Genomic DNA, 12039 nt, shown 5'->3' on the forward strand with positions numbered 1-12039 from the left:
TTCTTAAATAGACAATCTTTTTCCTGTTCCAGAAGCTGCCCTTCTAGAAAAAGGTTAAAATGCCCATGAAATCATATTGAAAAAAACTCCATTACTTCATGCACATTAAAAATGATAACCCATATATATATAGATAAACATAAATCTTTTGATCCAACAGGACTTACTCCATATTAATTGTCTGCTTTCTTTCTACCAGATCCTACCTTTGTCACCTCAGGGAAATTAATGATTATGACTTTTTTTTTCCTACTGAAACCTCAGGCTGACCCTTGTGTTAGGTACATACCAAAAGAAAGTCTCAGTTAGCTAGGTCTGTCAGGGGCAGCCAAGGGTTCAGAACCTGTACAATTGACATTTCAATCAATCTGTCATCTCATTAGACACTCTAGTAGTTCAGATTGTGATGCAACCATGCCTTCTCATCCTATTCAATACATGTCCATGTAAAACTGAAGGTCCCTTATAATGTCTACAATTAATGTACTTTTATACATCTTTTGAAATTGCATGGTCCTCCGTGTCCTCCCTATGTTCTCTTGTAGCTATTTCTCTACATAATTCTTCCATCTCCTATTTTATTCCTATATCTCCCTTTATATTTCTTCTCCTGGACTGCTCCTCAATGGCAAGTTGTTGCAGCCTTTTTGTTGTTGTCATTGAGTTGATTCAGTCCTGTCTGACTCTTAATGAATGCCTTTGGGATTTTCTTGGCAAACATACTGAATTGACTCACCATTTCCTTCTACAGCTCATTTTATAGATGAGGAAATTGAGGCAAACAGAGTTACAGAGTCTCACAGCAAATGTGTCTGAGGCCAAATTTGAACTCAGGTGTTCCAGATCCATTGCTTCATCTACTTTATCACCTAGCTGCCCTATTCACATCTCTCTATTTCCCCTTGATTGACCTACTATCTTAATGAAATAGATTATTCCATGATGCATAGAACTTCAAAACAAGAATGTCTGTATAATAAAGTTAGACCATTGTTTCAGGGAGAAGATTAAGATAATCCAAACCACTACCTCAATTTTGTTCAACTCAGAACCTGTGTGGTACGGTGGATACAATTCTGGACTTCAATTTAGGAAAGATTGGTTTGACAACTTCCCTCTTACACTTACTAACTATGTTTTCTTGGGCAAGTTTCTTAATCTTAACCCTCATTAGCCTTAGTTTCTTCATGTGTTATGTAGAAGTAATAATAGCACTTACCTCATAGAGTTGTGGCAACTAGCTGGTTCAGTGATAGAGCACTGATCTTTTAATCAGGCAGACTCATCTTCTTGAGTTCAAATCTGTCTTCAGACACTTAATAGTTGAGTGACCCTGAGCAAGTCACATAACCCTGTTTACTTCAGTGTTCTCATCTGTAAAATGACTCAGAGAAGGAAATGGCAAAATATTTCATTATTTTTGCCAAGAAAATCCCAAATGGGGTCATAAATATTTGGACACAAATGAAAGAACTGAAAAGCAACAGCACAGGGTTGTGGTGAGGGCCTAATAAGATAATATCTATAGAGCCTTACCAACCTTAAAACACTAGTAAATTATGAATATTAACTATTATTATTTTATACTATCATTAATGTGGTTATACCTATTTAACTCTGAGTCTTGTTCATTATTCATTTGTAGTATCTATCTTTGATTTGATAGATATCTTTATACATAGTTATTTACACTGGTTGTCAACCAAAGTGCATTTTATAATTTATATAAACATTCTTTATCTACTTTATTTCTTCTTTTTGGAGAGTTAGGTGAAATTGTTTTTGAGGAAATAATGATCTCATTTTGGAAGCTTTTAGTGCACTAACAATTGATATAATCATTGAAGTTCATATGTAAGCAAAAGTATTCAGAAGATTTCAGTATGTTTAGGGAACCTTTTTTCCATCTGGACTCTGTATTCCACATATTCCATAATAATGGCAAAAATCTTTGATAAGGATACATCTTTCAATCAGTCAGCTAGCTTTTATTAAGTGCCTACTATGTGCCAGGCAATGGGGATACAAAACAAAGATATTTAACTCCCTACCCACCTACATATCTATCTATCTATCTATCTATCTATCCATCCATCCATCATCTATCCAAAGACATATATGTATGTATGTATGCTTATATTCATATCTATTTATATTATGTTTATATACACACATGTATCGACTTTTCCACTTCAATCTCCTTCACGCACAAGTCTTTGTGCACACTCATCTATCATAGATGAAAACGCACAAAGACAATCGTCATCCTCGGTTACCGAGAGACTACTACTATACTATACTATACTATACTATACTATACTATACTATACTATACTATACTATTATCAAGAGTTCAGAATGTAAATGAAATAACTACATACAAAAAGGGCATATGTCAGATAAATTGGGGATCATCTCAGAGGAAAGGCATGAAAATTAAGAGGGAATGGGGAAAACTGATTGCAGAAAATGGGACTTTAGCTGAGCCTTGAAGGAAGTTGGGGAAATTATGAAGTAGATCTGATAAGGGTAGTCATTTCAGATATGGGGACAGATAATGAAAAAACTTGGAGCCAGGAGATGGAGTGTCTTGTGTGAGGACCAGCAAAGAGGACAGAGTCAAAACTTCATCCTCACTTAATCAGTGTGGCTTCCTAGAGAGTTGGCATACTTCATGCAAAAGCATCTTACACATGATAGAAGCATTGAAGACACATAAGACACAAATAAGTTGGTGAAAAATGGGATTGTTAATGTGTCTCTCTTCCTCCCCAGTCACCAGAAAAAGATCCTTCTCTCAGTCCTGGAACAATGAATCTGGTATTCAAGTTTGAAGTTTTATTCTGTTACTTTTTATTTGTGTGACCTTGAATTATATACCCTTTATCTTCTCTGGGTCTCAGTTTCTACTTTAAAATGAGTAGATTGGACTAGGTGATCTCTAAAGTCTCTTCTCACTCTAAATCCATGACCTTGGGATTCCTCTGTTTTAGAACTGGAAGTTGTCCCTATCCACAGTTTGCTTTATCTTAAGATGGGATGGGTGTCTCCTGTGAATTGTTCTTCCTGGCAAAGAATGGAAAAATGAGACAGATAGATAAGGGCAAGTATGAGAGAGGAAACATGAGCTGGGTTCCAAGTTACCTTGGTAATATATCTCACCGGGCACCATCTATTAATTTCACTGAAAGTGGCAAGACTGGTTTCCAGAGATGACAGTTTGGACATCCAAGCACAACCTTGAACGTGCTCAGAGCCACAGCTGAAGAGATGCCAGCATTCTCCATATAGTATATATCACAGGGGCCACATAAGCCTGTTAGAAATTGGCTGAGTTAGAAGTGTCAAATGAACACCCTTGGCCCTTTAACTGCTGTGCAGTCTGGTGCGACTACTTCAGTTTCAGTCAATTTTCAATAATTAGACATCCACATGGAAGCCCAGACCAGTCTTCCTATATTCATCATTAGACTGTTAGATGTCCCATTGTGTGCTCAAAAACAATTATTCAAGTGGTTTATAGTTTAGTGGTCAGCACTTTCTGCACAATGACTCTTCTCCCATGCATCTGGTAAAATTTCAGTCATTCTGGAAAAGAAAGTGGCTTTCTTCCTAGTTCTATAGGGAAGTTAATCATGATGAATGAGGTCCTCTTCTGTAAAGTCGTCATAGTATATACTCAAAGAAGATGCATGTCAACATGCACTTCATGTGCCACCCTCCCTGCCCCAAGACACAATACTGTCAAAATGGTCTTCAAGAACTCTGCAAATATCCAAAGAATAGTAATATCAGTTCTCATTCAAAATGTTATTATGGTGAGATAATAATGCCTTGGCTATTTCCCTGACATAATACCATATACATGCATATATATGTGTGTGTGTGTGTGTGTGTGTGTGTGTGTGTGTGTATTAGTGTTCCTTTTCTGAAAAAACTTTACTTTGTTGGAGTTCATATTAAAATGTTACGTATGGGATTGAGATGTGTCACAAAGGAGCTAGCAATACAGTATGAAATTGGGTAGCCGGTACAGCATAGGAGAGCACCAGGATAAATTCGACCCTTTAGTGGAAGGTAAGGTCCTTAAAGGCAGGTACTGTTTCATCAATGTCCCATCGTGAAAAAACCAGTCCAGTGCTTAGAATGTAACAGATATATTAAGTGTTTGGTGAGCGAACTGGTTTGAATCGACTTGATCTGACTCAGGTGCCTCCATTTCTTTAATGTCCCTTTAAGGGATATTAGAGATGTTTAGCTACATCTCTGCTCCAAATGTTTACATAGACTCTTTTGTTTCCAACATGCCTTCTGAGCTCATATTGGTCTAATCAGCCACAGTTGGACACATTGTACCTTGGCATTATAATGTTATTTTGGTCCTCTTCCAATATGAAAGACATTGACTGACTCTAAGGATACATAAAGCAGGATTAAGAAAATGGAACAAGATGAACTAATCTAGTTGGGACAGCAGAATACCTTTCTTTGTGTCTATTTAGACAATACCATGGCAGAATAATACTGGGAAGATATTGCCTGTGTTGTCCAAGAAATAGAGTAAGTGGCACAAAGACAGTTGAACCTGAAGCCAAGGATTTTTCTAGCTGAGCTGTATCTGGGTCAGACAGAAGTAAGACCAGGAGGTCTCAATCAAATCTATGATCTGCCTGGAGCACAACACACAGAGGAGTGAAATGAGGACCACATTTTAATATTGCTTTTTATAGATGTATGTACTTTTAATGCCAAAAAAACTGTTTTCTATAACAAATAGATATTTGCTTTGTGAAAAGCATTCATTTCACATAAAAGGAAGAACCTAGCATAGCAGAATGAGTCCTAGATTGAACAGCAGAAAATTTGCATTTGAATTTCAGGTCCATTAGACTGTTAACGTTTTTAGAGAAGTGCAATTTTTTTGCCCTTTTTTTAATATACCCAACACTTGACTGGTATCTGACCCATAGTAGGAACATAATACATTTTTTTTCTTGATTTAACTATTTTGATGTGACTGTGGACTATTCACTATATAGGACTCAAATTACGAAGTGGAAAGACTACTGGGTTTGAATCAAGGGATTTGGGTTCAAATTCCAGCTTGGCCACTTACTTTTTACCTTTGGCAAATCTCTTCAGCAATTTAGTCCTTGTTTTCCTCATATGTAAAATTAGAGGGTAGGACTAGATGATCTCTATGGTCCTGTATTGTCATTCAGTCACTTTTCAGTTGTGTCCAGTGCTCCCTGACCTTATTTGGGGTTTTCTTGGCAAAAAGACTAGAGTAGTTTGCCATTTCCTTCTCCAGCTCGTTTTATAAATGAGTAACTGAAGCAAATGGTGTTAAGTGATCTGCCTAGGGTCACACAGTTAGTAAGAGTCTGATGCTGGATTTGAACTCAAGAAGATAATTCTTCTTGATTACAAGCCCACTATTTTATCTACTGTACCACCGAGCTGTTTGGAAGGTCTCTTCGAGTTCTAAATTTATGATCCTCACACTAACAGCACTCAGTTTCGAAAAAGCTGTACTCTAATGGACACAACACTCCACCCTGGCCTCCATGCTTAAACTGACAAAATGCTTAAACTAATGCTTAAACTGACAAAAGTGCCAACTCCCATTTAGTAGGAGAGGTCGCGGAAATATTTTTTGCAAATTTAACAGAGACCAGCAAAGGTTACTTGAACCCATCAACTTGAGAATGACAGAGCAAGTTGTGGCAAATGACTGTAATGGAATAATATTGTGCTGTAAAAAATGATGAACAGAAAGCACTCAGAAAAACATGGGAACACACCTGAACTGATGCAAAGTGAAGTGGGGAGTAAGAAAAACCTGGGGAATGCTATGTATAATAGCGATACAAATGTATGATGATAACTGTGAATTACTTGTCTATTTTAAATAATACAATGATCCAAGACAATCCTGAAGGATTTAAGATGAAAAAAAAAACTATCTCCAGAGAAAGAACTGATGCAGTCTGCATACTGATTGAAGCATATTTTAAAAGTTATTTTTTAATCTTTGTTTTCTTTTGTAACTTGACTGATAATGGCAATATTAGTATGATGGCATATATATAGATTACATCAAGTTGTCTACCTTTACAAGGAGGAGGAAAGAGAGAGGTAGGGAGGAAATAGGGAACTCAAAATTTTTTAAAATTAATGTTAAAAATTGTCTTTACATGTAATTAGGAAGAAATAAAAAAAATCTAAATTTGTGATGGAAATGTAAAAAGAAAATTAATTTGGGATAAAATGAGGGAAGGTAGAAAAGCGAGTCAAATTTCAATACTGTGGTTTTAGTATAGAGTGTTAGAGAAGTAGAACCATAATTGGGGTTTGAAAGGAACCTCTAACACTTTGGAAATTGCTGTGCTAGAATTTTCAAAACCGTTTGCATCTGCAGAAATTGTAAATGCCTATTCCTACAGAAGTGAAAATATTCTACTTTGGATTATGACAAAGGACAGTAACAATATGAAGTGGTCCACAAGGGCCTTGTCTCTGAAAGTTTTCCGTTAATGTTGCTGAAAGGGGCTGGGCAAAGGAAGCATTCTCATAGTTCTATAGGGATCAGCTAACTTGAATGAGAAAAAAGTACCTCTGAGGCTACAGTTGGGCAGGTATTTGAATGCATCTTACTTTCTGGAGCCTGTGAATTATGTGCTTCCCTGTTACAGTATAAGCTGAATAAACTGGCTATTGACTACAATGAAGGGCTCCGTCTCCAGATGTACAAAGCCGGCAATGTGTAGATCTTATACTCTTCTGAGGCTCATGATGACTCTACCATTCAAGTCAAGTCAACTCTTATTTAGTGTTTCCTATGTGTCAGATACTGTGCTGAGTGGTGGAGATGCAAACAAAAGGGCAGGGGAAGCCCTTGCTCTCAAGGAGTTGACAGATTAATGGGGGAGAGAGCATTCAAATAACTGTGTACACAAAGGAGATGAACTGGAGAATACCTCTGGTGGTAGGGGCTAAGATTAGGATGGATTGGGGATGGCTTTTTATAGAAGGTGGGATTTTAGCTAGTATTTGAAGGAAACCAAAGAAGCCACAAATTGAAGATGAAGAGGGACGGTATTCCAGATATGGGCACCAGACAGTAAAAGTGCCTTAAGTTGAGAGAGAGCGTTTTGTCTGAGGAACAGCAAAGAGGCCAGTGTCTCTGGACATAAAGATAGCAAAACTTTGAAATATATCAGTGTTGGGAATAAAAAGATAGATAAAAGGCCACTTTACTTTTTTTATGCATCGCCTACCTCTCTAGGTGACTTTTGAGGACTCATTTGTTCTACTCTACCCTTCATCTGACCTTCCTGCCCTGCCTCTTCCTCCTTCCAGGTGCACTGTGGACAACCGAGTCACTCGGGTGGCCTGGCTGAACCGCAGCACCATCCTCTACGCTGGGAATGACAAGTGGTGCCTAGATCCCCGGGTCGTCCTCTTGACCAACACCAAAACTCAGTACAGCATTGAGATCCAGAATGTGGACGTGTATGACGAAGGCCCGTACACCTGCTCTGTGCAGACAGACAACCACCCAAAGACATCACGAGTCCACCTCATCGTGCAAGGTAAGAGATCCTGAAGAATGGACAATTCTGCAGCATGGGAACTGTGCCCACTTTCTGTATGGTCCCTAATAGTCAGAGAATGTAGACTCTGTCTGAGTCAGTTCCCTCTTTTTGTTATGTTTGGTATTGGTTTTTTCTTTTAAAATAAGATACTCAAATGTCTTGGTCACTGACTTTCCCACTAACATGAGTAGGGTAGGGCCAGGACAAAAGTGACCAACTCCAATTCAGTAATATACAACCAAGCTATACTAATTTCTTCAATTTGCATTGATTTCTTAGAGTATTTTGTTGGTTTATTGCTTTGGCTACCATTATGGAGCTTCCTCTGCTTGAGTGTAAGGTAAGGGTCTAGTGGAATGTTTTCCTTCGTATCTTTGGAAAGGAATTCATTTGTTGTTACTTCTGTCTCCTTGGCCTTCCTATAGGTGATCTTATGAATAGAATTTGTTGACTTTTGTCAATCTTAAGATTTTTTTGCTTGTGCAATGAGAAGAATAAGACAAGTCAAGAGGGTTAGGACATGTAACATAGAGAGTGGGAATGGGGAAGAGAGTTTTTAAAAAGGAGAGGGAAAATGTATGAAAAAAAAAGATGTGAGATGAGGATTTTAGAACATAGACCAGCAAAGTAAAAAAACAAGAGAAAATGAGAAAAAAGATTTGATGAGGTGAGGATGACTGGAACAAGCTACTTGTAGGAAAAATGATTCAAAAGCAAGGAATAGCCAGTGTTAGAGATAATGAGCAACTCTGTTGTATGGCTGTGTTTAATTTCAAATTCAGGAGGAATTTTCAGTTCCACTAAGTTCTCTTTTTGTTTGCATATGAAAGCCAAGCATGCTGGTTTCTTCTGTTCTGAAAATCTTCCCTCCTACATTTTAGCTATGTTTCTTCTTGTAAAAAATACTCGAATACAGGACTACAATCCCCATGAGCCTTTGCTCCACTTCCCCAGAATGCCTTGTAATCTCACCTGGGCCGAGATCAAGAAGGTATTTTAAGTTGATTCAAAGGCTTTTGAAGGGGTCTTGGCTCTTTTGGACTTCCGTTTTGGAGCAGAGGCGTCTCTTCCATGATGTGAGGTTATTTTGTCTAGGCCTCTGGCCTAGGCACATGTTTCTTACTTGTATATTCTTAATCTTTAACCTTTAATAAACCTCTAAAAAATATAATACTCCTTGCAGAGAGAAACTAATTTCTACCTGCCTCAGTCTCCCCATATTCCATAAATTTTAATCTTTACATTCTTCATAGAGTAGGGTACCATTGTTTTCCCCTTTGAATTGAATGAAAATAAAGTTGGGGACAGCAAAGTATGAGCCAGAGATCAGAGCTTTGGTGTGGAAACTTTTTACAGACAACATTATAGACAGATGATGGGAGGACAGGGGTATGTGTTCATAGGAATATTCCTCATAGGTTCTGTGTAGACACTGAAATGAAGGGATCAACGTGGGTTGGAAGGTCAAAAATCTTAACTTGGGCAGTTTGAGCACAAACTAATAGAAAATGTCTAATCCCTTACTAGGAGATTTCCTCTGTAAGTTGGCTGGGTGCCCTCTTAGCATGACACACCAGCTCAAGTATTGGAATCTCATCTTGGGCTAATTTTCAAATGCTGATGGGTATATTGATTTGGAAACAAGCTGGGTTAAGAAAGGCATTGGTCTTGTACACATAGCCAGCCTAAGCTAATCCGTTGTCGATATGCCTGGACTGAGTATTATTGACAGTCTAATGAATAGACAGCAGTAATTTTCCAGGGCCTTTTTCCCCTCCCTCTTAAAGCAATCAGACAAACTAAATAGAACCAAACTTTCCTGGCCTCTGTATTGGAAAGGGCATATATCACCATAAGGTGGATTTTTGTTATTGTTGTTTATCTTGTGATCTCTTATTGCATTGAGCATAAGGTATTATTCTGATACTCATACTGGAAACTGTCTATCTAGATATTCGTAATCGCTCTTTTAGACTCTAAGTGAAAATTCCATGACTATGTATGGTTTCTACAATCTCTGCTATTAGGAGGCTGAAGATGATGGGTTTGGGATTTCTGAGTTACACTGTGTCAGCACTATGTCAGAGCATGCCATCAGGTTTTCTAAGAAGGGGTGAACTGGTCCAGGTAGGACACAGAGTGGGTTAAAGCTTAAATGTGAGATAATCATTAGGAGGATGAGGACTGTGAGTGACAAGTGTACTTCCAGCTTGAGTGAGATAGGAAAAGGCATTCTCAAAAAAAAAAGGGGGGGGGGAGAAGAGAAAAGAAGGGAAAGGAAAAGAAGAGAAGAGAAGGAAAAAGAAGGGAATGAAAAAAGGGCATGGGAGGAAAAGAAATTGCATTGCAAAAAGAGTTAGGAATCTTGAGATTTCTAACTGGTTTTTTAAACAACAAAATAATGCCCAGTATCCTCCCATGAGTATGTAAAAATAGCATGAAGATAGGGGCAGTTAGAAGGAACTTGAATTGTCACTTTTCCCCAGCTTTTCTTTTGGAGCTTCTGCTCCAAATCCAGCATTCTTTAGATCATACTAAAGTCCTTTGCTTCATCTCCTTGAGCACACACACATATACATATATGACATCTGTCTAATGTTTCTCTCCCAGATTCCCCTTGGTTTAAACTCTTCAAAATTTGGTATTACATAATATGATCTATAAACTTAGAGCTCAAAAGAAACTTGGAATTGTCTAGTCTAGTCTGTTTAGAGTTATTTTATTTTCCTTTATTTTATTTGTATCTGATGACAGAAGCAACTCTTTCAACTACCTGTCTTGAATAGGAATGAATGACATGATAAGAATCCTTGAATGTCAGTTCTTTGGAATCTCAGTGGCCCCCTAGGCCAACCCTCTTATTTTATTTATTTTTTTAATAAACTTAATATTGTATTTCTACACAACTAATTAAAATTGATTTGAACTTATGTATTTAATTAATTTCAAGCTATACAATATAGCAACTTTTTAGTTTTACCCTACAATTCTCTTTTCAATATTCCTTGAGTGTTCATCTTCATCTTCTTTCCTTTTTGGATGGTTGTATTTAGTGTGTGTGTATTTTGTTATTCTGGTTCTGTGTATATTACAAAGGTCTTTCTGATTTTCTCTATATTGCTCTTGTTTCTCAGTTCTAGTTGCATTAAAGTATTCCATTTATGTTGGTGTTTGTATCATAATATACTTCATCATTTCCCCTATTAATGGATATTTAGGTTGCTTCCAGTTTGAGGAAATTATAAATAATGTTGAAATGAATCAACGAGCATTTATAAATGCCTACTAGGCAGTAGGAATCTAAAACCAAAAATAAAACTGTCCTTGACCTCAAGCTGCTTAATTTTTTTTGAAGGATACAGTATAAATATGAATATGCATGTGTATATATATCTACATATCTCCATGACTAGTAATATGTTATATGTTGTTGATGTGTGTATTCACATATATAGATGGATATTAGGAGGCAACTAGCTGGTTCAGCAAATAGAATGCTAGACCTAGAATCAGGAAGATCTGAATTCAAATACAGCCTCAGACACTTCCTCCCTATGTGATCCTGGACAAGTCACCTAACCTCTGATTCCCTGAGAAAAGGATCCATTGGATCTACTGGATCAAGAAATCGAAAATCAATCTAGTAGCCTCATAAAGAACATCCAAAGTCCATGGGGTCATGAAGAGTCAGACACAACTAAACAACAACTAAAACAACTGTATATGGTATATGTCTGAGTATATGTGTGTGTGTGTGTGTATATATATATATATATACACACACAGAGAAACATCTGTACATATGTGTGTGTATATATATATATATGTACAGATGTTTCTCTGTGTGTATATTCCTTTTGAGCAAAGATAATTTGATTTATTATATCTGTATACTCCTTTTAGTGTTGCCAGTGAAATTTTGAGAGGCAAAGTTAGCTGCATGATTACTTGTTTTATTAGTTAGGCTAACATTACCCAATAAATCGAGGTCATTGGTCTCTCTTTATGACCAAAAGATGCCTAGCAAGGACTGATGGGGTCTTTTATAGTAATTAGGAAGATGGAAAAACAAAATCTTGAACACCGTGTATGTCTTCTGATAGACTATCAATGGCAAAGTCAGGATTGACATTATATCATTTATGGCTCCCCTGACTAAAAACAAGGCAATCACAATTGGTAGGTGGGCTGCCTTTCAGGTTTGGATGATCTCGTTCCTCTCTGGCACTTAAGGAATATTAAATGCTATGTGAGACCCAACTTCTCTGGCAATCTTGGGTAGACAAACAAAAGCCCTCTCAGTCAGGTTTTCCCTGTTTTAGGCTTCTGTTAAAATGTAAAGGTGGATGAATTCTGGGATGATAGATTAAAGGCAGGTCAGACTGTGTTGCTGATTTAACCTCCAAGGGTATTCACTCCCTGTCTGGACAGACAGTTGATG

The 12039-nt window shown here is 37.4% G+C and overlaps 1 protein-coding gene across 5 annotated transcripts in view; it reads left to right on the plus strand.

Moving 5' to 3' along the window:
* The window catches only part of NTM (neurotrimin), a 1347813-nt gene that overhangs the window by 1042844 nt on the left and 292930 nt on the right, over positions 1–12039 (plus strand). For all 5 annotated transcript variants that reach the window (XM_056825120.1, XM_056825118.1, XM_056825121.1 and 2 more), the window contains one exon: positions 7363–7595. In XM_056825120.1, coding sequence (XP_056681098.1) covers positions 7363–7595 — 233 coding nt within the window. The remainder of the gene's footprint in view (positions 1–7362; positions 7596–12039) is intronic.

Source organism: Monodelphis domestica, chromosome 4 (genome assembly GCF_027887165.1).
Source record: "Monodelphis domestica isolate mMonDom1 chromosome 4, mMonDom1.pri, whole genome shotgun sequence".
NCBI classification, from domain to species: domain Eukaryota; kingdom Metazoa; phylum Chordata; class Mammalia; order Didelphimorphia; family Didelphidae; genus Monodelphis; species Monodelphis domestica.